The 26,809-nt window shown below is 34.5% G+C and overlaps 3 protein-coding genes across 4 annotated transcripts; 2 read left to right on the forward strand and 1 right to left on the reverse strand.

The window, feature by feature from the left end:
* The first annotated feature begins 81 nt into the window (after positions 1-81).
* Positions 82-5,512, forward strand: PTAC2 (plastid transcriptionally active 2). 2 transcript variants are annotated; one of them, XR_016064578.1, is made up of 5 exons: positions 82-2,037; positions 3,803-4,117; positions 4,204-4,311; positions 4,528-4,679; positions 4,793-4,999. XR_016064578.1 is itself a non-coding variant. In XM_011073469.3 (4 exons), exons 1-4 carry the CDS (start codon positions 209-211, stop codon positions 5,112-5,114), a joined length of 2,574 nt encoding a protein of 857 aa, XP_011071771.2. In that variant the 5' UTR covers positions 85-208; the 3' UTR covers positions 5,115-5,512. The 2 variants fall into 2 exon arrangements, 1 of the variants encoding a protein (XP_011071771.2); XM_011073469.3 differs by lacking the exon at positions 4,528-4,679 and having other exon boundaries at positions 85-2,037; positions 4,793-5,512.
* A 10,623-nt stretch (positions 5,513-16,135) lies between these two features.
* Positions 16,136-18,208, forward strand: LOC105157159 (Homeodomain-like superfamily protein). Its single transcript, XM_011073470.3, has 3 exons — positions 16,136-16,482; positions 16,984-17,192; positions 17,558-18,208. Exons 1-3 carry the CDS (start codon positions 16,203-16,205, stop codon positions 17,990-17,992), a joined length of 924 nt encoding a protein of 307 aa, XP_011071772.2. The 5' UTR covers positions 16,136-16,202; the 3' UTR covers positions 17,993-18,208.
* A 4,411-nt stretch (positions 18,209-22,619) lies between these two features.
* On the reverse strand, positions 22,620-26,447 carry LOC105157160 (serine/threonine-protein kinase AtPK1/AtPK6). The gene is made up of 6 exons (XM_011073471.3): positions 25,498-26,447; positions 24,064-24,146; positions 23,862-23,982; positions 23,561-23,734; positions 23,273-23,380; positions 22,620-23,189 (listed from the first exon to the last, which is right to left on the reverse strand). The coding sequence occupies exons 1-6, from the start codon at positions 26,194-26,196 to the stop codon at positions 22,905-22,907; spliced, it is 1,470 nt and encodes a 489-aa protein (XP_011071773.1). The 5' UTR covers positions 26,197-26,447; the 3' UTR covers positions 22,620-22,904.
* Positions 26,448-26,809: the final 362 nt, after the last annotated feature.

Here is a 26,809-nt window from a genome sequence, read left to right on the forward strand (position 1 = left end):
TTGAAAGGCTGGTTGAGGTATTGAATAATTAATTACAAGCATGTCCAAGTTTAAATAGAAAATGAATTAAGAAGTTATCCAGAAATAAGAAGGCCCCACGTGTCATCTTCTTCTCCCCAACTCCAAGGCTTAAACCCTCTCCAAAACTCCATTTTCACCCACTGACCTTCTCCTCTCTCTCTCTCTCTCATGTGAAGAAAGGAATATAATGACGAAATTGGCCTTATCCTACCACCATGCTTTCTTCCCTCTCCTCACCCCTACCTCCACCACCCACCCCCACCTCTCCTTCCCCTCCAAATTCCGCCACCGCCACCACCTCCCAGTTCTCCGCCGGAGGCTGTCTGTGGTCTCCAAGGCGAAAACTAAAGAACTTATCCTCGGCAACCCCAGCGTCACCGTCGAGAAAGGTAAGTATAGCTACGACGTCGAAACCCTAATCAACAAGCTCTCCAGCCTACCCCCACGTGGCAGCATTGCCCGCTGCCTCGACGCCTTCAAGAACAAGCTCTCCCTCTCCGATTTCTCCCATGTGTTCAAGGAATTCGCGCACCGCGGCGATTGGCAGCGCTCTCTCCGCCTCTTCAAGTATATGCAGCGCCAGATATGGTGCAAGCCCAACGAGCATATTTATTCCCTCATTATCGGGATTCTGGGACGTGAAGGACTTTTGGATAAGTCTGCGGAGATTTTTGATGAAATGGTGGCTCATTCTGTCCCCAGGACCGTGCTTTCTTACACTGCAATTATTAATGCCTATGGTCGAAATGGCCAGTATGAGGCTGCGATAGAATTGCTCGATAGAATGAAGATGGAGAGGATTTTGCCAAATATTTTGACCTATAATACCGTTATTAATGCTTGTGCACGAGGGGGGTACTCGTGGGAGGGGTTGTTGAGTTTGTTTGGGGAAATGCGCCATGAGGGGATTCAGCCTGATTTGGTTACTTATAATACGTTGCTGAGTGCATGTTCGAACAGGGGGTTGGGGGACGAGGCGGAGATGGTTTTCAGGACGATGAATGAGAGCGGAGTTTTGCCGGATATTACTACTTATAGTTATTTGGTGGAGACATTTGGGAAATTAGGGAAGTTGGAGAAGGTCTCTGAGTTACTTGCAGAGATGGAGGCTGGAGGGAATTTGCCGGAGATTATGAGTTACAATGTTTTGTTGGAGGCTTATGCCCATTCAGGGAAGATAAAGGAGGCTATGGGGGTTTTCAGGCAAATGCAGGCTGCGGGGTGCATTCCTAATGCAGGGACGTATAGTATTTTGTTAAATTTGTTTGGGAAGAATGGGAGGTACGATGAGGTGAGGGAGCTTTTTCTTGAGATGAAGGTAAGTAACACAGAGCCAGATGCTGAGACATATAATATACTTATTGAAGTGTTTGGCGAAGGAGGCTATTTTAAGGAGGTGGTGACATTGTTTCATGATATGGTGGAAGAGAATGTAGAGCCAAATATGGAGACTTATGAAGGGTTGATTTATGCTTGTGGGAAGGGGGGGCTTCATGAAGATGCAAGGAGGATTTTGTTTCATATGAATGAGAAAGGATTGGTACCAAGTTCGAAAGCATATACAGGGGTGATTGAAGCATACGGTCAGGCAGCTTTGTACGAGGAGGCTCTTGTTGCTTTTAATACAATGACCGAGGTTGGAAGCATGCCAACTATTGAGACCTTTAATTCTTTGATTCATACCTTTGCAAAGGGGGGACTTTACAAGGAAAATGAAGCTATTTTGTCAAGAATGGGTGAGTTAGGTGTTCCACGAAATAGAGATTCATTGAATGGTGTAATTGAAGGATATAGACAGGGAGGCCAATTTGAAGAGGCTATAAAGGCCTATGTTGACATGGAAAAGGTGCGATGTGATCCTGATGAATACACTCTTGAGGCAGTCTTGAGCGTGTATTGCTTTGCAGGCCTTGTTGATGAGAGTGAAGAGCAGTTTCGGGAAATTAAGGAGTTGGGTATACAACCAAGTGTTATGTGCTACTGTATGATGCTGGCAGTATATGGAAAAACTGACAGGTTAGACTTCAATTATATGCTATATGTTCATTTATCTATCAGTTTCAGGGTGAACGTCTCACCAATTTGCTGCCTTTAAGAGAAAAGAATTATGAGAATTCTGTCGCGGAAAGTAACCATTCTTGAAGAAAATTTTCTTTTAGATTAATTAATAAGAAAAAGAATTGGAATTCTGTACAACCAAAGCCAGATTGAAGTGTTTACACCCTCTATGTGATTTTATTGCAAATATTATTATCGTGCAAATTCACCCTTAGTAGCATGCTTCTCCAAGTAAAGGTTTGCTCTAATGATGAGCTACTTGATAAACAGAAAAACCCTGGGAATTCTTTATCTTAGGTGTTAAACATAGAGAAGCCTGATAAGAGCTTAATTAGTTAGGATGGTTATGGAAGTTTTACTATTGAGAAGTCTGACCGTGGATAATTAAGTGACAGTTTTTCTTTTTCAGTGAAAAGTTCCCGAGAGCAGCTAGAAATTAATAGGTCTTGTAGGTATATAGTTAACATTGAACAAGTTTTGTCCACTCCCTACAGACATCTGCAGTTGGTACATGGAATGCATGTCTCTGAACTTTTGGATTTTTATGGTGGGCTGGCCAGAAGAAAATGCATGCCCTGACTGCAACAAATAATGGTGTTCCAACATTTGTTTTATTAATTGAAAGGTACAAAGTTCTCCATCTGTTGATGTATGCATGAGGGATTCTCCAGACTGGATGGTTCAAATTAAAGCAATTGGATGTCCAAGTCGTGGCTATTTTAACGGCCAATAGATACTCTGCCTCTTAAAGTAAGTGGGAATCTAGGATAAAGGAAAACGAGCTACTGCCCTTTCCCTGACTTACACTGCTCTGGGCAGCTATTCCGCTCAACCTTTACCGTTCGATCATGGCTATATTTTATGGTGTTAGGGAGTTGGGCTGTTCAGAAGCACGACATGTCTGGAAGGGAAGTGTCCAGGGATCAGTATTTATGAGGAACAGAATGGAGAATATTATTAGTCTATGGTTTGTTGATTTTGAGTCAGACTGGAGGTTCATGAGGGTCTTGGAAACAAACGGAGGTGGAATGACCCAAAACTGGTATGAGCTCAAAGAGCATATAGTTTGTTATGACGGCTGTATATGGTTCAGACAACCCTATTTGGTAAATAAATCACGGTATCAAAGAGTAGTGAGAGAACTAAAGCAATAACAAAAAATTACAGGAGGAGACCACTGACTAAACAGTGACCAAGTGCTGAAGAGACTTAACAAGGAAAATCTCTGAAGTAGACAACCAATAGTGGATAAGTGTACTGAACACTGCAATGCTGGTTTTCAGTTCCTGCCTACATACATTTTAATGCACTGCATGCAACTTTGCTCTATGTTTTTCTGGTAATGATACAGTATTCCTTATTTGGTACACCTTCATGAATGGGTTTGTACTCTTTGCACAAAGAGATTTACCTTTCAAATATTAAAAAGTAAATCAGTGCTGTGAAATGGCATTCTTTTGAACTGCATGCTCGCAATTTCAACCCTATCATGTAGGAAAACAACTTGTGTTTTCAGTATTTGATGATTCATGTATGTTTTGGCTTAGTATTACTCATTGATTCTGGCTTCATGAGCTGGATGAGTACAGTCTTTGTTAATTACCTCTTTTTGTTCTTTATAAGTTTTTGAGGTTCATGCATTTATCAATTACTTTGTCAAGAAACATAATTAATGCATGTTTGTTTCCAGACTTGTTTAACCTTTTCAAGTTGCTATTTTCAGATGGGACAAGGCCAATGAATTGCTAAATGAGATGCATACAAACAGGGTATCCAATATTCACCAGGTCATTGGACAGATGATCAAAGGGGATTTTGATGATGCCAGTAATTGGCAAATGGTAGAATATGTTTTTGACAAACTGAGTTCCGAGGGTTGTGGTTTTGGAATCAGGTTCTATAACACAATTCTAGAAGCGCTTTGGTGTTTGGGCCAGAAGGAAAGAGCTGCAAGGGTGCTTGATGAAGCAACTAAGAGGGGACTATATCCAGAGCTATATCGTAGAAACAAACTCATATGGTCTGTGGATGTACACAGGTATATTGCCATTTCTGTTACCTTTGCTTTCGTCTCATGATGAGTCTACATAATGTTATCTTTGTGGTGCTTCTTTTATCTTTCAGAATGTGGCCTGGTGGTGCATGCACTGCAATATCAGTCTGGCTGAACAATATGCAAGAGCTGTTAATAAATGGGGAGGAACTTCCTCATCTGGCAACAGTTGTTGTGGTGTAAGCATTTCTTCCTTAACTTATTTACTGAGTTGCATATTCATCTATTTCCTTTCTACTCTTGGCCATTTAGCAACTTCCTCCATTTCGCGCAACACATCTGGAATTCTTATTTTTATATCTGCCTTCCTTTTCTTTTTTTTCCGATAAAGGTAAAAATCTTCATGATGTGTTTTTAGTATATAAATTAGCCTTTCTGCCTTTCTTTTTTCCCAGTGTATTATAGGTTAATCCCGAGTGCAGGAGTAATGTGTTAGAAATGATTGAACGAACTTTCATGAATAGAACTTGGACCTGGCAGTTTTCATCATTATCCCAAGCACAGAACTGTTACAGATGTTACTTTGTCGTACCTAACGGGTCCATAGGTATCATCCTGATTTGGTGGGGTGGGGTTAATGTTCTAGATTACAGGAAAAAGTTGGTTAAAAGCTTTTCTTTTACAGTATGTTCTTGAAAGTTATTTCCTTTTTTTCTGCAGAAGAGGGCAGATGGAAAGGAGCTCAATAACAAGAGATTTCCCCATTGCAAAAGCTGCCTATTCTTTGCTAAAAGATGTATCATCATCCTTCTGTTTCCCTGGGTGGAATAAGGGACGAATAACCTGTCAAAAGTCTCAGCTTAAGCGTGTTTTTTCTAAGACTGAAGACTCAGAAATTGACAACATAGTTAGTTTATCTAATTCTCCTTTTCCTCTTGTGGGAACAAGGACGTCCTCGAGCAACCTAAATCAACATAGCAGTTCTGATGCGAACGAGATAAGCTTTAGGACGAATCCAAAACTTATGACGAGCGGAGTATGAATGTTAATTAGAATGTAAGCTCTGCTGTTGGGTTGATTCTTCCCCTGGATCTTTTCATCGTCCCTTTGATCCAATAAATTGGGCTAGAGTGGCTGTTCATCCAACGATACCCATTTGTGGAGGTTGAGCTCAATAATGGGTGCAGTGCTGCCCAACACATCTAAGGCAGAATTTATGGTGCTGAAGCTTTTCAATCTTAAGGCTGATTTCCTATAATCTGGGTCCACTTGTGTTGTCTAGCTTAGTGGCAGGAAACCTTAAATACATGGAAATCTTGTGGTCCATCAGCGCCACATGGAAACGCACATGTCACTGTATATTTGAACCAATGTTTCGTCAACTAGACCGACATAATGAAATGAAAGATAAGGAATGGATACGGTGGTTGTTTCTTTCCCTGTTCTTCTCTCCATCCTGTTATTATTCAGGTGCATGTTTGCCTGCCTTATGGTTCAGATAATAAGAATGCAATGACAATGGTTGCATTATAGATTGTTGGATGAGGAATAATTGGCCACATCATGTCAAATACTCAAAAAAGACATGACGAATAATGTGTTTTGCATCAAGATTGATGGCCTAACCACCATGTGATTTGGACAGCTAATGTCTAGGATCAGAAGCTTGCTTTAGGCTTAAAGATGGCCTACATGAGGTAAAACCCAAGGATTATATCCCATCCTCTTCAAATTTTGATTCTATCACAACATGGTGAGACTTATTTATGTTTAGATTCATGTAGCCCAGTTATAGTTTATTGCAACTTGGGAGTTGTAAAACAAAAAGAAAGGGTTATTGGACACCTTTTTCCAGTGGTTGAGGTTGGAGTTCGAAGGGGGAATATATATACATATGCATCTGTTGTGGTCAAAATGGATTTTAATGTAATGCAAGTTGCAACCAAACCATTGTGGCAGACAAAGCTGAAGTGTAACATTTTGGTAGAATCTGGAGATTGCATCTCCAAATTTAAATAAATAAACTATGCTTTCTATCTCTTTATCTTCTTCCCATATATATATATATATATATATATATTTATCTTCCTTTGTAGGGATCTTTACAACTTTGCAGGTTTTCAGCTTCTTAACTTTCTTCACGCAACACCATGTCCGAGAGAGAGAGAGATAATCTTTTTCAATAGATTATTGCTTTCTTTCACTTGATTGGATCAAAAAGTCAAAAAGAGCTCTACATCAAGAAGATGGGCGTGGTGGGCATTTTTTGGATCTTATGAATTGTTTAAAAGTTGATTTTTTATAGGCAAGGCATAATTGGTGTTAGGTACGTACCTAGTTTGAATATTTGTTCAACATTGGTGTAGTACATGTTCAATTTAAATCTATTACTGCAACTACACACTATTTCCAACACTCACTATTATTATTTAGAATTATTACATTTACACCTTTTAATTTTTGGTCAACTTATTCAAGTTCTTATTGCCTTTTGGATAATTACACATGTATTTATCATAAACGTTTACATCATTTACATATACCATTCATACTTTTCAAAAAATTACACATATATTTCTAAAAAATATCTACACCATTACACAAATTATCCCTATTTTTCGATTGTTAGGGGCGATTGTCAAAAAATAATTATTGTAATTACGCAAAAGATATGGGTGGTTTCTATATAAACAAATTATAAATCAACGGGTATAAATGTAATCATCTCTTACAATTAATATCATCAATTGATACTCATAATCTCCTATAACCGTATTTTATTCCGCCCGTTAACTTAAACGTTGTTCAATACATAAAAATAAACCGTTATTTCCTACATTATCAAAAAACGATTTCAAGATGAACTAACTTTGATTAAATTTTTGGATCCCACTTAGGCACCCTCCAAATTTGATCCTAAAACTATAGTAATTTATGAAACCCAACTTAGGTTAGAACCATTTTATCTATATATAGAAATTTAGGTAAAGTGACTTGGCACCCATACTTGAGATGGTACCACAGTAGGACAAGCAAATTGGATATAACAAAAACAAGGGGCATAGGAATATTGAAATTTTCCATGGTGCTGTCCACTTTATGAAAAAACTTTTGTGTTAGATGCATACCTTGTACATGTACCTAAGACCTTGCTTGCACTTGTTTTCATTACAACAATCATGGACAAGAATGTTGAATGGTAGAACTTTGGAAAGCAGCCACCCTTCATGTCTCAATCTTTTGGGCTCATAGGATATGAAATTCAACACCTTAGTCGTCTACTATACGAGATTTTCAAAATGATATTAAATTTAAAAAAAAATTCGAGACATGTAGTCCCGTATTGATGAATTTCAAATTCCTCCAATATCACGTTATTTGAACTCTTTCCATCAAATGCAAATCTATCGATCCAAATATAGCCCCACAATATTTGGGCTGAATTCTTTTTCCGTAATAAATAATTTTCAACTCTAGCATCCCAATCACAATATCTTTGACCCCTCAATTTTCTCAATTTTTCTTGTATAAAAGAATCCTTAACAAAATCTATCATTGATCATTTCAAAGAGTTCTCGAATAACACAATTTCTAAGTACGAACTTTTGAGTGGCACGAATACAAATATCAAAATAAAAATAATAAAACAAAAGAAAACCCCAATTTTTCAATTCGAAAATGGGTTTAAATTAACACAAACAATATCAAATTTCAAATCTCATATATAATTTTAATAATTGATATCAATTTCTCGTGCTCCACAACTTTTTTCTAACATATTTCTTCAACACTAAGGAATCCCTTTAATATCCTTAAAATCCATCTTACCTTTTAATTTGCCTTCAAAGTGGAAAAGTAGAAAGATAGCATGCATGCTAAAATTATGCATTTTTCTTATTGAAAATGAGGTGGGGGTGGGGTGAGACATCCTTTATCACACTTTCTTGGGATAATATTACCATTTTGCTCATCAAGTATATCCATTTATGTGCTTTTGGTCCTTGGATAATTTGAAATTACAATTTTAATCCTCAAGTTGTTACTTTTTAGCATTTTTGGTCCTCTCAAAGTCGACGGAACTTCAAATTTAGAGTTTGAAAATCAAAATCGCAATCTCAAATTGTTTGAACACCAAAAGCGCATAAGTGGTTCTGTGTTAGGACCGAATTCATAAGTATTCCTACTTTTTGTCACATCTATATATGTGTTGTATGCTGTCACACTTTTAAATTACAGTCTAATTTAATTATATTTTTCAGCTTGAAGAACACTCGTCAATCAATCATACGTGTGGCACCAGTACACACCTGGTGAGGTGAATGATCTTTTATCACACTTTCATGTGACGCATGAATATCACTCATACGTGTATTATATGCTGCCCTATTTTTAAATTATAATTTAATTTAAGAGTAAATTGCATTAACACCCCATGAGATTAGATCAAAATACATAAACACACCATTTCTTTTACAAAATTACAGCTACACCCCTTAAATGTATAGTTGTTAATTACAGTTACACCCCATATTCAAAAGCAAAGCTACACAAACACCCCCTAAATAAAGTTACACCACCAACTCCTCCAGTGGTGCAACTGTAATTATATAAAATTCAGAGGGTATTTGTGTAGTCTAATTAGTAGGTATGTTAAAGTCAACAAGAAAAGGCAAAGGCCAAGAAAGGCTATTAACTATATAGGGTTTTCATAATTACAATATAAGTTTGATCAATGTTAATAACAACTTTATAGGATAATTAATCTAATTAATTATAAGGTTTTTCCCCCTAATCTTTGATTCGTGTGCTAATTATGAAGGAAATAATGTACTTTTTATGCAATTATAATGTCTCGTAAAATTGAGGTTTTAAAATTCAAGAATTGGAGTTGAAAATATGTCAAAATGTATAACTAGTACGTATTTTATCAATGTATTTCGATTTTAGTACGTATGTCCAAAAAATTAAAATATTATTGTTAATATTCTCGTATTATTATCTTATGTTTACAGGATGTTTGGAAATACTGAAAATAGTATTTTTTTTATTTCTGTAGTTTCTACGTTTGAACTGTTAAAATTAAGTTATTTAACTCAAAAGTTATAAGCAACTTTCTATCAACTTCTACAGTTTATTGATAAAATTATAAATATTATTTTTTTTTTCAAATATTCCAACTTTTATTTTTTCTTTTCCGCTTTTAACTTTTATTTGCAAGCACTTTCAAATTTTACTACAGTTTAACTTACGACTTTCTCTACAATTCATTTTTATCACAAAAGCAGAACAATTTCGAACAAAACTTAAGTTGGAAAACACAAAAATTGTAACTCGGGTTCGGGATTTACAATTTTATAATTAATTATATAAATACAGATTATAATTCTAAAATTCCAAAACTAACCTTATCGTTAAGGTTAATAATGAATGAATTAAAAAAATAAATTATTTAATTAGCATAATAGATAATTAAAAGAAAATAAATAAATATTGGAAAAGGATAGTAAAAAAATAAATATTGAGAATAGAGAAAAGAATGGAATTATTGTTATTATAAAGTTGGTGGGGGGCAAAGCAAACTGTAGATAATATTATACCTTATCTTTGGCTTATCCCTTCCCCCCACCCCCCACCATCCATTTCTTATCATTAAATAATATACTATTTTAATTTTATGAAATTAGAAAAAAAAAATGGTAAGAATATGGTCATGTAAAATTATTACTCAAATTAATTTTTTTTTTATAATATCGTACCAATCACATAATAAGTATGATACACGTGTCATGTAATTTGCCGCTTTCTTTAATTATACAATAGTAATATAATAAATATACTATACTTGCTATATAATTGGTTTAAGTCTGACAAGCTCGATTCGGATGATTAGGATTTTTGAAATTAAGAGGGAATATGCTTAAATTATCTTTTTCCTCCATATTTTTTTTTCCCGAGTCAAAAGTTTTTTTCTTTGTTTAAATGAGTCGATCACAATGGCATCATAAATTTTATTAATATCTAACGTTTATAACTAATGACAATTGTTCTTACAAGTGACCACCGACTACTGTTAAAGTACACCAATGCTGATATATTGATGGGATTTAGTCATGCAGTTCCACCAGCATACTAGTTAGGAATTAAGCGTTACTGAATCAACTACGGTTCAAATTTATAATCGGGATAATTACATTATCACCACTGACCTATGGTCTATTTACGCAAATTATCCCTATTTCCTTTTAAAAAAAATTACACATACACTCTCTAAAGCATCAGCATCATTGCACAAACTACCCCTTCTTTTTTGTTGTCAGGGATAGTTTCTATAACTATGCAAAAAATAAAAATGATTTATGTAAATAACTCATAAATTAAAAATGTAAATATAATTATCTGTTTGTAACATATATATACACACACAAATGGCATTTTCAAAGAAAGTGACATGAAAATGACTGAAAAAGCATCTTATTAATTTCCATCAATTAAAACACTGTTTAATACATTAATTTTATTAAATAATTATGAAAATATCTGTTGTACATGCACTAAGTATTCTATATCAAGATAGAAGAATTTTCAATTTTAGAATTTTTTTTTTTTTTTTTTTTGTGAGGGGGACTCTTAAAAAATTTGGTTATGTATATTGGTTGATTAAAAATTAATAGTATAAATTTAGGATGAAAATTAACTAATTTAATTAATTAAAATTACTTTCGCCAGTTTATCCCGCCGGTTGCATAATTAATTTTAGAAAATTACAACTATACCCCTCTGAAGCTATAGTTGTAATTACAACTATACCTTCTATTTAAAGACAACGCTTACACAAATACTCCCTAAACACCATAACACCAACACCCCTGAGGGTGTAGCTGTAAATTTGCAAAAGAAAGAGGGTATTTGTGTATTTTGATCTAATTTGAGATTCAACAATAATCTGTATTTTTATAATCAACACGGAATTGTGAATTCAAATACCGTAATCAATTACTTTATACTCAAGGTAAATTACTTTGAACCCCTTAAGATTAGGTTTAATTGCACAAATACCCTCTTTCCTTTGTGAAATTAAATGTACACCCCCTAAGGGGTGTTACTGTAATGTACCTCAGGGGGTGTCCTTTGTGAAATTACAAGTACATCCCCTAGGGGGTGTTAGTATAATGTACCTCAAAGAGTGTTTTGTGTAAAATTTTACGACTAATTAGGGGATGCACTTGTAATTACAATTACGCCCTCGATGGGTTTATTTTTAATTTTGCAAAGGACAAGGATATTTGTATAATTAAATCTAATTTCAGGTAATATCAAATTAATTTACCCAATAATCAATTATGCAACCGTTGGACCAAACTGATCCTAACAAGAAATGAAATAAACTAAGTCAATCTAAATTATTAATTAGGATAAATCAAAAGGGACCATGCCCTAATCATGTTCCAAGATGAGTTTAATTAATCAACTAATCTTGGGACAAATCAAATCCTCCATACCTTGTCTAGACAACAGTGTCAGTTAATTATTCACTTAAACATTTGCTTTTCATGTGCTAATCCTTTTTAATAAACATCAATTTGCACCTAATCAGAGTTTATTAATTACAATTTTAGGATCATCGTACCGTATTGGCTGCAGTGCACTTGGAATCAATTCTTGTTATTAAATGCCTAATTGTACGCTAATTATAGTTGTAGTGGTTGTGAGTTCGACTCCCACAAATATAAAATGTACTGTATGTGTTTCATAGTAGTCGCCTTGTCTCTTTATTCACTTAAAAATTTTATGGGAAATAAAAATATACAAAAATAGAAATTAATTAAAAAAAAAAAGAATTTGTAATTTTTAAATGTCTAATGTTGTTTTAAAAATTAAAAATAAAAAAATCGAGTCGAATTTTTCAGCTCGTTTCTTGGTGCGTACCACATTTCGAACTGTAAATACTGCTATTTATTTAAAATTAATTGTCACAATTATTTTTCAAGGGGCAAAAATGTAATTTCTTGTAAATGGGAACATCAGACAAACAAAAAAATATGTTAATGTGAGACAAATGGGATATTTTCTTTTTCTATATTTTTCAGCTCCACAATTTCAATGGATCCAAAATAATAAACTCAATAAAAAAAAGTACAAAATCAAAATGGTTAATGACGTCATTGATGACGTATACAACTCGATTTGTTAAAAGCAACAATTCAGAACACCAATGTATATATACGCACGCCTGTAAATATACATACAAACATGTGTGTGTATATATACGTACATGTGTGTATATGTACGTATATACCAACATAACTCTAGTTACGAAATAATTAAATATTTTTTTTTGATAAATGTAATTTTTATAAATATAAAAAGATATAGTACAAGACTAAGGTACAGTACTTTTAATTCCAATTATTTTTGCAAATATATATATATATATATATATATTACTACTTTTCTTGATCCATTTTTTTTTTATTTTTATTTTTTTAAAAAAAAAGGCAACCTTGGAACTTTTAGTATGAAGCTATGGGCAGCTGTAAGATTAATAATTATTCCCTGTTTGGCTATCCATTCATGGGTGTCTGGAAAAGCTGCTTTGACTAAATATAACACAATCAAGTACCTATCATGCACAAATTAACCTCAACTGCCCAATTTCTGCTCCCAGAATATTAGGTTACTTGGCCTGTCGAGAGATAATCGAGCTTCTGAGCACTGTTGTACCCAATTTTTCTCTCATTTATGAAATTTATCTTTACCCAGAAAAAAAAAAAAAAAAGATGTTAGGAACTTATTAAGTTTTTTAATAATATTAAAGAATTTTTAATTTGTCGTTTTTAATATTTTATAAATTTTATTTTATTCAAATACTTGAAAATTTTCATAATTAACATTATTAAGATATCAAAAATAAGTTAGGAACTTGATTTTTTTAAATAATTTATAAGCTCATAATATTTTATTTTTGAATTTTTATATTTTTATTTTTGTTTAAAAAAATTATCAAGCATTTTTTAACGTCATATAAATTTATCTTTAATTTTTTTTCAGAATATTTTCTAAAATTAGGTAAACACCGCCAAATTACTCATTAATATAAAAAAAAAACGACCAAAGATCTGCACCTAAATTAATATAGTCGTGCCGACTTGGATCGGACCCAATGCCGCTTGAACCTAAGTATGTACAGACTCATAAAATGGCCATGCGATCATAAATTCACGTGTAATTCTATATTTTTTAGAATGTCTATTAATACTAAGTGCGTACAGCTTTTGCTATTTCTATACATTCTTACAACCTTCATATTACATCCGCTAACAATCAGATGCTTATAATCGGGGGATATTCGGTATTGTCGCTTGTTTTTTTCTTGCAATACAAGTCATTAGAATCCCAACTTATTAAACATTTTTGGAGTATTTCTAAAACAAATTGATCTTACCAAATGTGAACGTACTAATACAATTGTTTATCGGAATAATTACCTTTACACACCTTGAGCTATGGTCTGTTCGCACAAATTATCTCTATTTTTTGCTTAATTACAAAAATTACCCATGACAACCCAAAAAAAAAGGCTGGTCTGTGTAATGATGTTGATATTATTTAAAGAATGTATATACAATTCTTTTAAAAAAAGAGGTTATTTGTGTAAAAAATTAATTTTTTCCGGTGGATGTAAGTGTAATTATTCAAAAAATTAGGGGTGCAAATATAATTATTTTTATTTTATTTTTTATGAAATTTATATTTCGAAAATTGAACAATATCCAAAATTAAAAATAGAAGATAAAATAAAATAGGCAAGGATCACGTTGTGGGCAAAGTCCAAAAGGAATTTCTTCCTTTATTTATTTGTTTTTTCTATAGTGAAAAAGACAGAACACTACATAAGAATATTCTGTAATGCAGTAATCGCTGGACACGTGTCCCTTCCCGCCACCATACGACAGCTCTTATTCCCCGTTTCGGGAAATAATCTACCAACAAAAATATCGATATTTTGAAATCAACCAACATATTATTAGAATATTTAATATATAATTTATATATATATATATCAAAATGTTTTTTTGATTAAATTAGTTTATTTTGATCAAATATTTTTTCCTGATGTTTTTAAAATTTTTAATTACTAAGAAAAAATTCATTGATTAAAAATCTCATTTATTTTAAATTAAAATTTTTATTTTTATTTTTATTTAACTATAAAATCATATGCACAATATTTTATTTTCAAAATTAAATACTTGTCATACAAATTTCTATTTGCAAGATTATGATACTAATGCAGATTGTATTTAGAGTTAATTACATTCTATCATTCAAATTATGATCGTTTTTACTCTTTGTCATCTAAATTTTTTCTTTTGTGTCAATTTACTATCTCAACTTTATGAAATTTTATACTTTGTGATTTATAACTATTTTTCACCAAGTTTTTTATTGAAAAGACATCATATGCAATGCACATGTGATATTTAAGGGTTATATGATGTGATACTTTTTACATATGCACAATATGTGATTTTTTCCTGCAGAAAAATTAACTGAAAAATGGTCATATATGGCAAAGTGCAAATTTCGCAAAGTTAATAAGGTAAGTTGATGCAAAATTAATGCATTTAAATATTAATATTTTTTTACTTTACTAAAAACATATTAATTAAATAAGAAAATATATATAGGATTTTAACAATTTATAAAACAATTTTTCTCAATGTCCAAAAATATGATAAACGTTTAGTGGTTATTTACAAAATATTTTAAAAGATAAGCATATTATCCCCCTATGAAAAAAAAATATAACAATTTACCCCTTGTATTTTTTAAAATGAAGCAATTTATCTTCTTATACAGGGAGATAAATTGCTTCGTTTTAAAAACCATAGTGCGGTAAAATTGTTGTATTTTAAAAAATAAAGAGAGGTAAATCGCTATTTATTTTTTTATAAGGGGGCAATTTACACATTTGCGATACCACAAGAGGGTTGCTTGCTTTTTTTTTAAAAAAAAAAAAGCTTAATTAATCAAAATATAATTTAATAAAAAAATTATTTATTTTATTGTTAAAATAATTTTTATTTGATTTATATTTATCTGAAGTTCTTATTGAATTTATAAATAAATACTTAAAAGAACTAATTATATTAAGAGATAATTACACTCCCCTTTCATGAAGTTGGTGTAATTACATGTAGCCCCCTGTAGGTTGAAAATTACATCAAGTACTTCTGATATTTGCTTCTATCTAACAAATAAATCCATCCGTTAGTAAAATTTATTAAATTTGTTAATATTAATAAAAAAAAGGGATAAAGGTTCATATTTATTCTAATTGACTTATTACTGATTTAATGCACATAAAAAAATTATTTAATTATTGAATTACTCTTATATATCTTCGCACATGAATGCATGTGAGGAAGTATATCTTCACTCTTATAAGGATAGTTAAGTCACAGAGAAATTATTTAACCTGCAGTAAGTCAGTTATAAGTCAATTGAGGATAAATATTAATATCCATTCAATGTTTTTGTTGATATTGACAAATTCATTGAATTTTAACTAACATGGGGACTTATTTGTTAGATTGATGTAAATCTCAAAAGTACTAGTATAAACTTTCAAACTACAGGGGATAAATAGTTAAGTCACAAAAAAATTGTTTGACCTGCAGTAAGTCAATAATAAGTCAATTGTTCAATATATATATATTTTTTTGTTAATATCAACAAATTCAGTGAATTTTAACTAATGAAGTGACTTATTTGTTATCATCGATGTAAACCTTAGGTGGCTTATTTGAGGGAAGGAAGTATAATTATCCTTTATATTAATATTCACTGAATTGATATATTGCTCAATTTATTAAGATATGCTGACATACAATGAAAATTTTGGTGTGATGAATCTTTCCTTCCAAACAACTCCTTATCCTTATCTTTTATGAATAATAATTTCCATTTAATAATTAAAATTCCAGCACTGCATCGTACGGCCGTCACGTTTGTCAAAGCCTTTTCCTCCTCGTATAAAAAGCGCTCCCACTCTTCTTCCAATCCTCATTCATCCATTTTCACTCATCATTCTGCATCTGCTGCGAAGAGAATAATCCCCCGAGAGAGAATGTCGCAGAGTAGCGAGGCGACGTCCGCCGCCGTGGGAGGTGGTGGCGGGGTCGGCGAGATTATGTTGTTTGGGGTGAGAGTTAAAGTTGATCCCATGAGGAAGAGCGTCAGTATGAATAATCTCTCTGAATACGAGCCTGTTAACACCACTGGCAATCCCAAAATTAGTGGTAATGAGGTGCCGAAGGCTGTGGCGGAGGACGGTGGCACCGCCGGGTACGCCTCCGCCGATGACGCCGTGCCGCAGCCATCAAACGGCAATCGCGAGCGTAAGCGAGGTCAGATCTCTGATCATGTGTTTTGCTTGTGTAGTTCTGAATGATTAGTGGTTCTGGTTGACTGAGATTTGTGTTGTTGATGCTTTGATCATGGAACTATTGAGTCTTTTCTGGTGGGGCTTTTGGTTCAATCTGCTTCAGTGGATGAGATTGGTTGATGTGATTCACGAAATTGGTTTCTCGGTTGATAGAGAATATAAAGATGTTAATTTTTGGTTAGTTTTTGTGAAAATCTGTCAATCTTTCGAGGAGTCGTCTGATATAAGTTATGTTGATTTGAACACATAACTTAAAATCTTGAATAAAAATCTCTACTCTTTGATTTTGAAAAGAGAAGGGAAAGAAAGAAATTCCTATGACTGGTAAACAAAGATGAATATGATTAAGATGAAAAAGAACCATAGGTGTATTGTATCATAGTCATTCTTTCCTTGATTTATGGTTTTTTATGGTTGTCATTGAATTCTGATCTGCTTTCCTTTGCTTTGGATTTGGTTTCAGGAGTTCCATGGACAGAGGAGGAGCACAAGCTATTCCTCATTGGATTGCAGAAGGTTGGAAGAGGAGACTGGAGAGGAATCTCTAGAAATTATGTCAAAACTCGTACGCCAACCCAAGTTGCTAGCCATGCCCAGAAATACTTCCTCCGCCGAAGTAACCTTAATCGCCGCCGCCGCCGTTCCAGTCTTTTCGACATCACCACTGACTCGGTAAATTTCTTATGGATCGTTATGTGTTCTTCAGTTTTCTGTTTATATCAATTAGATTAAACGAGGGGATCTTTTATGAGTTTCTCTTGTTACGAATTGAAACTTGTCTATTTTGATTGCTAAAATAAAAATACAGCTAGGACTTAGCTATAAGCACTTTTTCTCTGTTACTTTTGAGAGACAAAGGATCCCTTTAAAGGTCAAAAGTAAAAAAAGGAATTTTCTGAGTGGGAAGCAATGTGGGTTGCAATCGTGTTGCTATAAACTAGAAATCTTCAAGGATTAGATATTGTCTATGGAGATTTCGATATTCTGTTTCGATGCTGTTGAAGGTAAGTTTCTGGATCTTATCTGTTTCTTATTAGGTTGCTGCGATGCCAGTTGAAGAGGGCAAGAACCATCAAGAGAGTGCAGCCCAGTCGGTTGCTCCTCCAACTACACTGCCTCTGCCTATTACTTCCAATGTCAATGGATTCTCAGTTGTGCCTTTTCCGGTGAACATTGGCCCTGTTTTGTTCTCAGTGCAAAATGGAAATCCCATGGAAAATTCCACTCTTGGGCAAAGTGATCTACCTAACAATTCATCATCAATGCTCGTTCGCCCAGTCCCCATTGTTCCTATGCCTGCTTCCTCAACAATGGTGGATCTCAACTTAAAGCAACAATCGCCAATCGAACCTTCACTGTTATCTTTGAGGCTGTCACTTTCATCAGGTCAGGATCAGCCATCAACAAGGGACTCAGCTTTCCAGATGCTGCCAAGCTTCAAAAACGGTGATAGCATCATAACCGTTGCTTGACGTTCTTGAAACTCAGAAAATAAAATTGGAAAAAAAGACCACCAATGGTAATTAGAGATATTCAATTATGAAAATAGAGGGCTTTAATCAAGCAATAGATTAGTCACTTAGCTCGGCTAGAAATCCATCTTTTTTCATTGTACAGACCGGAGAAACATCATGCTGTGTTGTACTTGTTTTCCTTATGCTAATATTTTTAGATTCTTGCTTGGTTTTTGTCTCCTTCCTCTGTGGTTGAGAATAAAATAGAGACCAATTATGCAAATCCCTTTTGATTCTTGATTTTTATTTGTCTACTGGTGGTGGCCGTAGCCATTAATTTATGTAGCAATCTAGTGGGATTTTCTTAGTGTGTGCTAGGTGCAAATCTTGGGGAAATCTTTTGCTAATCTCTGAATGTGGATGCAAAAATTAGGTTTCTGTCTCAGTGATGTGTGATGGTGGAGGTTGTCTTATGGTGGGGCCTTTAGTTCCTTTGAGTGGTATTCATAATATCTTGCACTATCCAAAGATGATGTTGGATAAGTAGATAATGCTTCTTTTCTGGTGCATTTGCATTTATGTTGTCAACTTCTTGTAGGATTTGAATTATGGATAAATTATAATCAGCTTTTTTAAAATTTATTATAATTATAAATATTTTTTAATTATTTAAAGAATTATAAATACTGCCTACAATAAATTGTCATGCAAATATATGTATTAGACACGTTAATTTAGTGGATATTTATAATTTTTTAAATAATAAAATATATTTGTAATATATCAAGTTTTATGAGTGTTCATTGTAATTTACCGTGTGAAATTATTCATTGCTAAGACAGATGGGCTTCTGAATTCGGATCCAAATTATCAGCCCGGATCCAGTTTTGGTATTGCTTTGTATTTTAATTTTAACGTTAGTTGTTGAATGATGAATATATGAGTATATCGTATTATCACTTTAATGAAGATATGGTTTGTTCAATCATATGGGCATAATTTTAAATCAAATGAATACTTGAAATTAAGTTAGGGTACCGGAATATGACTCTATAGAGACTTTCCATTTGACATTTATCCAGAAATTAGGTACCAATTTGATATAAATAGTAAGAATTTTGTACTAATTTGATCATTTTTAAGAATTAAAATATCAATTTGATATTAGTTATAAGTTTGTTTTCCTATTTTTTTTCGTGACATTTCAGTAAATATTCAGAATTCTCAATATATATCTTTTGTCCCCATAATGATGTAATGAAACTCAAGGTCTACCACTGATCGTTGTGATTTAATGGTTAAAGTCGAATATTGTTATACTTACGATATGGGTTTAAATACTTGGTTTTCACATGATTAAAATCTTAATTGTTGATAATAACAAGTCAATATCGAAATTCTGTCTGATAGGTATGATGCAAGCACAATCTTTTTTTATGGATTATAAGGTGCCATGATTAATTCGAGAATTTCCATTGTTTATATTTAGTGGCTTTCCACTTATTATGTATGGACACTTCGAAAAATTACCTAATGCAGTGTCGAACACGACATCAGCGTATCCAAAAAAAAATTTTAAAAAAAAAAAGAAAGGGACACGCAACTTCTTTGTTCGTACATGGAAAATTGAGTTGATATGAATGGTAAGAAAGTAGACCATTAGGAGAAATCTTTGGATAAGAGTACGAGGTTTTGAGCACCAATACTATCACTAATATCTAATATCTAGATTCGTTTAAGATGACTCCCACTTACCAAGCATAAGACTTAACTTTTGATCCGATATTCATCACATAGAAGGAGAAAAATCTCTCTCCGGACCAAAAAATGAGGCATAAGAGAGAGACTCAGCGGCTCCATCCCTTTCGTGAAAGAGTTCGGTTACCAGCGTTTCCCTTATATCTCTGCGAATGTAGTTGTTGTAGTGTATTACAACCCAAAGGAGAAAGGGTACTATTCAAAAATTCCTGTTGTTAAGGGAAAGTCGGCACATGGAAAAGCTCAAGCTAGGCTAGAGGTTCAACGAAATGGAAGGCATTAGATAGTTGGGATCTCCAGCGGAAAGTCCTAAAACATGCCCTTAGATAGTCTTTGCCTGTAGCCCATAGCCTCCTGCGAAACGGTTAGCCCGTGACCTTACATATAGGATGCCTAGTTCCCTTTTAAGCAGCGTCGATGTTGACACAGATAGGGCATGAAAGTACGAGCCCTTCAAAGGTTGAGTTAAGTTTTGCCTTGCCTATCATGGACACCCCACTACCACACGGATGTTGTAATTCAATCTTCTAGACATTCTGACTATAGAATGATATATATGTCAAATGATTCACAATGAACAATCATCAATCGCGATTGAAAAACATAAAAAAAAGCGGGGGGGGGGGGGGAAGGGGGGTGGGGGGGATTTACTCGTGATGATGTCGGGCAGGGTGTCATGGAAATATATTTAGGGGTAATGGTTGCAAGTTCGAATTGTAGAGAGCAAAACCAACCTAGTAAACCACTAATACTGTGCCCTATTAGTAAAGCATGTACTTCTTGCAAGGCTTGCTGAACTTCTTTATGTGACAGACATTGCAAAAGTAGTCTGTTGAACAATCACCAATGAGGACTTAAAGTATACTACTTTTTAACCTTGATGGGTTTTACAATCTACTATTTGAGAGTCTTTTCCTAAATATATAGAAGGGCTTCGATGAGCCCTAGATGTAAAGGGTTCCTGAACCCTTCAAAATAATTAGAACAACGCGAAATTGGACCTTCCTTAAATAGATGAATTTGGGATTGATTGTGGAACCAAGTATATAGAACCCAAGGCGAGCAGTAAGATACACTAGGCGGAGTAGTCACTGTAAAGCAAGTTTTCTTCAACAGGATCAGTGCATGTATGAACCCCAAGAAAATCCGGAAGGTCCAGGTCTAGTCTAGACCCGGATTTCCTTTGTTTAGCTTTTTGGTAGGAAAAGCGATCATAGGAAGAAATGCCCTATGAATAGATTAGTCTACTAACGTCAACAATCTCTTTTTTCATATATGATACCGTTTGTTTTTATATTCAAAATATAGATATTAAAAAAAAAAAAAAAAAGAAGAAGAAGAAAGATAAATATTCCCATGGTAAGAATAGGACAGTTGCACTAAGGAAGAGGGCTAGGATTTGATAAAGGTGATAGGACAGGGTTCTAAACCTGCCTTAGTCTCAAATAGGGCGCAAACTAGGGAAATTACTATATGAATGAGACTTCATCCATATTACAAGCGATACCTAGACTCTGAGTTTTCAACAAGCTACTGCTACATTCATTTCACTAGGAATTGATGATCTTTTAACAATACCCTCGAATAAATAGCTAGTTCAAGATGCTGAACAACAAAATCAATAAAGAGTAAATAATTTCTTATTCTTATCTATCAAAACAAACCCAGGGAGGTCCGTCGGGACCAGGGGAGCACTGTTCACCTTGGGCATAAGTGCAGCAAATTAGCCACTTTTCTTCGTTAAAAGTCTTTACAAGCCGCATACATATAGCCAAATAGTGACATCCCTAAAAAAACAAATAACTTTTTCTTAGTAGAACTATAACTGACTTAGTTTAATCCTACTAGAAAGGCAGTGAGTGACATGGAGTAGGAGTAGAGGTCTAAAATGAAAACATACTTTTCTGAGGAAGGAAAGGTTAAATAAAAAAAAGGTGAAATTGTACGAGAGATAAAGATAACGAAATTCTTCTATACATTATGTTACCTAGCCAAACCCTAACCTCATGTGCCATAAACGGTTGTTCATCCTTCTCCGCTCCCTCTTTTTTTACATATGTGGCGGGCGGGTTACTAGAGAAGAGGGTTCAGCTTACTGTTGGTGCGTTCGACACGTTTTAGACATGGTTCGAATATTTTTTATAATTTTAAAAAATTTTGGGATATCTTTAAGAAAAAATGAATTTTAGACTTAATAAAAAAGAAAAAGAATTAATTCACTCATCTTAAACTAAAAATATTATGATGAAAATACTTAAAATTCAAGAGACGTCACGATAATTTAACTAATTTAAATTATTAAAATAATTTCATTACATTTTTTTAAAATAAGTTGATTGTATATTTTTTTAAGCCACGTTCGATTAAAAATGTAAATGTAAGACATGCTTATTTTATATTTTATCTTAATATTTTTTATATTACATATTTTAATTTTATGAAAAATTGAGAATATATATAATAAAAGTATATTATATATACCCGTGTCAATGTCTTATTGTGTCATATTTTTTCACAATTTTTGTATCGTCATGATCCATGTCCATGCATTATGATTTTCCACTCCCTTTGTTCTTACTGATACTTTTATTCTTTAACATTTCATTTTAATATTGTGTCATCATAACAATAACAATGGAACAACACTATGCTCATTTATTTATTATATTTAAGAACATCTAACATATACATATATATTAAATAATTATTATTGTTTTTATTATCACGAGATAAGCCACTTGAAAATTGAATTATTATTACAAGGGCCTAAATTCTAGAAATAATCACCATAAAAATTTTAAAAAGAGAGAGAGAGAGAGAAAGGGGGAGAGAGAGAGAGAGATCGATCTTGAATATTAGCAAGAAACATTGCATTCAAAGATCACAGTTGCCGTTTAAAAAGAGTAATTAATCACATGAGAATGATAAGTATAATTATACATATTATGTGATTGACTCGATTCTACCAAACAAAGCTACACTGGAAAATAATTTTCTCGGACAAAAAGTAAGGCCTTTCAGAACAAATAGTTTGAACTAGGTAACTAACTGAATTAACTAACATGACAACAGAAGGACTATCTGATACACATCTTGTATGGAGAAACAAGAGTAAATAGCAAAGCTAAGACAGCCTTTCCAAGTTTCCTTACATTGACTTAAACTTGGTTCTTCATTCAGAGGAAAGCCAGGGATTAGGCGCCACGTACGTATACCCATGGAAATGCTCACCGGATGTCGGAGTAGGAGCAGGGGAGTCATCGAGAGGCATTGCCGTCCAACATCGATCAAAATTAGCTGTGCAGTCTTTTCCGCTCACGTCTGGCTTGAATTTTGGCTGTAGTTCTCTTGCCTCTAGTTTCTTCCAGTTGATTGTCCGAAACCATTTGTGGGCTTTGATCTCTTCAGCTCCCTTTGGCCCACTTCCTAATCTTTTCAACGGGTCCTTTTGAAGCAGCTGCAGAACAAGAAATCAGATCAGCATCCAAGAAAAGATAGAGAAGATGATAAATCCACGAATAAAGACGTTTGCCGTCTTACCCCTTTAAGCAGAGAATGAGCCTCGCTGCTCAAGCGAGGTGGAAGCTTCAGTTTTTCGTTGATGATTTTCTCCTGGAGCTTCTTTCTGTTCGGATGCGTGTATGGCGCCTGAAAGAAAGAAACAGTAATGCAACAATCAGAGATGGTGAAAGGATTCAGGGTGTCAATCTCGGCAACTGCAGTCCGTGATAAACTCTATGTTTCTTGAATTTCACCCGACAGAGTGAGCTACGGCATGAAAGCTCTTCGATTTTCTAAGCAATCGGCTAAAATCATTTTGTTTATTACCTGGCCACTGAGCATTTCATACAAAAGGATCCCGATGCTCCACAAATCAGCATTTTTGTTATGCCCTTTAGATAGTAAGATTTCTGGAGCCATATATTCTGTCGTCCCACACAGTGAATTCGATCTGCTCGATTCATCAATCTCCTTTGCCAGTCCAAAATCAGTTAACAATACCTGAAGATCGTAAGCGTATAAATTAGTCAACAAACAAACTAATTTGTGCATGTGTAAAGGATATATGTTATCATGTTATGTGTTGCTCATGCTCCTGCAAATCTATGAGGTCAGGGCATGGCCGTACATGCCCATCAGCATCCATGAGAATGTTTTCAGGTTTTAGATCTCGATGCACAATCCCGTTCTTGTGAAGATGCGAAACAGCAGATACAATCTCAGCAGTATAAACCCTTGCCTGGTCCTCACTACCCAAGAAATAACCGGAAACAGGAATTAAGTAGATGAACACAAATCATTGTTGGTTGATAAACAAGTGTACGTCGTACCTGAAAATCCCTTGCCTGTAGAGATGATAAAAGAGATGGCCACCGTTTATAAAATCCAGGATGAGATACAGCTTAGACTTCGTCTGTAGATCGTCAAAAGTAAACTAGTAAGGCCATGAGCAAGTTAAGATGCATATTTAAGGACTGACGAGATGTAAGGAGGACCTTCATATGATAGCATCAAACCCATAAAAAAATGCTTAGTAATTGTTATATTTGTAATCATTTAAACTAGCAACGGAACCAATAGTGCATCGCTTACTCAAACAAATATAAAGCTTATGATTACAAGGTATAGAAAGGAGATAAAGCAACGAACAATCACTTCGGTTTATCAAACAAAGATAAGAGGAAAAAAAATCATTCTTTAATGACGCAAAACAGTTTCCCTAAATTGTTTTGGCCAGTAAAATGTGGAGCCTAAGTACATCAGTTTGTATCGGGTGTGAGTTGCTATGTACTCGCAATTCAGAATCTTTCTCCAAGATTTCACAATGTAAAACATTCTCATCCACAGCTTTGACATTCAATCTTTCTAAACAAAAACTGTATAACCAAAGGTCAATAGTAAGTACTTTTAACAAGAAAATTTTGTCAAAGAATCAAATGGAAGCTCTCTCCCTCTAAATTGCCTAAACCTTTGCGGGTGATTCAGTGGGTATTTCAATGAGCTTAATTAATCTTTCTTCATCAATTAGAGAGAAAAAAATGGCTTTTACACACAGTTGAGAGTGTTCAAATACAGTGGTTTTGTTCATATTCCTAAAGATGGAAGTCACAAGCTTGATCACAAGCCCCAGATATGTATCTTCATAGGCTACGGTGTTTGGCTGCCTTCCCTGCTGTTCATCCGCATGTCTCGCAGCCTAGCTACCTATAATGCTATAAAATCAACATAAGAGAAAAGTCCATCTCCATTTTTCTCCTAAGATCCAACAATAGGGCAGAATTTGAAACTATTTCTCTTTCTTGTCAAATCGGCAAATCTATTTTCTCTGTACTTCCTATCAATTCACTTTGTCAACAACCTTCCCCAACATCGGGAAAAGAAACCATCTTGGCACCGCTTAAACACCATATGCATCTAAGCAAACACATTTCCAGTTTCTCATTTAACTCTTCAATGCAACCAAACACCACAAACCAAAAGCTAAATCTAATCCAACATTTCCTTTATTCTAGACAAGTAATTCATCAATTCCCATAACCACATCACAAAGGTATTATCATCTATGCGCAGAGGTATAGGAAGGATCGTGAAAATCACCTGGAGCTTCTCATTTAACTCTTCAATGCAACCAAACACTACAAACCAAAAGCTAAATCTAATCTAACATTTCTTTTCTTCTACACAAGTAATTTATCAATTCCCATAACCACATCACAAAGGCATTCTCATCAATCGGCAGAGTAAAGAAGGATAGCAAAAATCACCTGAAACGAGTACCGGAGCTGCACGACAAAAGGATGCACCACCTTGGTGAGAATATCCCTCTCAGCCCTCATGTAATCAACATGATTGTTCTTGATTATTGTATCCTTCCTCATCACTTTCATTGCAAAAATCCCATCACCATCACCACCACCACCACTCCTGCCCTTCATCCTTACCTGAAACACCTTCCCAAACGCGCCCTTCCCAATCACCCTCATAATCTCGAAATCCGCAGGCCCCACCTTCTTCACCCCGTCAATTCCACCATTCTCCACCACCCCGTTCATCCCATCCCCACCACAAACGCTCCCACTACCCTCCTCACGGGCTTCGTCTTTCATATCGTTATTAGCAGTATCATCAGAGGAAGAATAGTAGAGCTCCTCCCGCTCGTCTTGCTCAAAGGTGGGAAGGGACTTGGAGAGCGTGAAACGGGGAGAAGGGCCCACGAAGGAGTGGGAGCGGTGGTGTATAACTTGTGGGTCTCCGAGAAAGAGAGAGGAGGAGGAAGAAGGAGATGAGGCGGCTGGGCCAAAGAGGTCGGAGAAATCGAAATCTTGAGAGGGATCCTCGGCCGCGGAAGTGGATTGTGGGATGTGGAGGTGGGTCAGCCTCGATGCTAGCATCGAATGGAAGGCCTTCTTCTGGTAGGACGCAGAACAAGAAGAAGAAGAAGAGAGAGTACTGTTGTCGTTCATGGTCAGAGAGAAATGGAAATCGTGATGCACTGAATCTGTGCGTATGTGCGTTATAGTTGTAGAAGAAGCCAGCCGAGGAGGGCAGGCTCAGATCTTACATGGGTTACATTTTTGTGAGAGATTCTTGCAAGAGAGAGAGAGAGAGAGAGAAAAAATAGAGAGAATTCTTGCGAGTTTGCAGTTGCAGAGGGAGGTCGACAGATTCGTGAATCTGAGATAGAGAGGCGGGGTGGGGGGTGGGGGGATGGGCGGATTGGAGTTTGGTTGTGTGATGAAATCCACAGTTTTGTTCTTCACAATTTATGTCAGCAAGAATTGAATTTTCAGTCTTTTATATTTAATGAAAAAAAGGGATAATTCCATTTCCACTCCTCATTTATTACCTTTTACACAAATTATCCCTATCATTTCAAAAATTACATAATCCATCCCTGACAGCCTTTAAAATCTAAAATAACCCTATTGACTAAGTCAACTTTTAAATTAATTTTTCAAAACAGAAATGCCCTTTGGTGTTACTGCAATTATAAAAAATAGAAGGAGTGTCAAAATAATATTTATAAAAATGAGGAATATGACCCCATATATTCTTTTAATAACTATTACTAATTTT

Source organism: Sesamum indicum, linkage group LG3, assembly GCF_026168435.1.
Source record: "Sesamum indicum cultivar Baizhima isolate 11 linkage group LG3, ASM2616843v1, whole genome shotgun sequence".
Lineage (NCBI taxonomy): Eukaryota > Viridiplantae > Streptophyta > Magnoliopsida > Lamiales > Pedaliaceae > Sesamum > Sesamum indicum.

Coding starts and splice junctions, on each gene's coding strand:
- PTAC2 (XM_011073469.3), top strand. CDS start 209: ATGACGAAATTGGCCTTATCCTACCACCATGCTTTCTTCCCTCTCCTC. Junction 2,038..3,802: donor GTATATGGAAAAACTGACAG/GTTAGACTTCAA, acceptor TGCTATTTTCAG/ATGGGACAAGGCCAATGAAT. Junction 4,312..4,792: donor CTGGCAACAGTTGTTGTGGT/GTAAGCATTTCT, acceptor TTTTTTCTGCAG/AAGAGGGCAGATGGAAAGGA.
- LOC105157159 (XM_011073470.3), top strand. CDS start 16,203: ATGTCGCAGAGTAGCGAGGCGACGTCCGCCGCCGTGGGAGGTGGTGGC. Junction 16,483..16,983: donor CAATCGCGAGCGTAAGCGAG/GTCAGATCTCTG, acceptor ATTTGGTTTCAG/GAGTTCCATGGACAGAGGAG. Junction 17,193..17,557: donor TCGACATCACCACTGACTCG/GTAAATTTCTTA, acceptor GTTTCTTATTAG/GTTGCTGCGATGCCAGTTGA.
- LOC105157160 (XM_011073471.3), bottom strand. CDS start 26,196: ATGAACGACAACAGTACTCTCTCTTCTTCTTCTTCTTGTTCTGCGTCC. Junction 23,735..23,861: donor TCATGGATGCTGATGGGCAT/GTACGGCCATGC, acceptor TACGATCTTCAG/GTATTGTTAACTGATTTTGG. Junction 23,381..23,560: donor ATGAAATGCTCAGTGGCCAG/GTAATAAACAAA, acceptor TCTTTCTTTCAG/GCGCCATACACGCATCCGAA.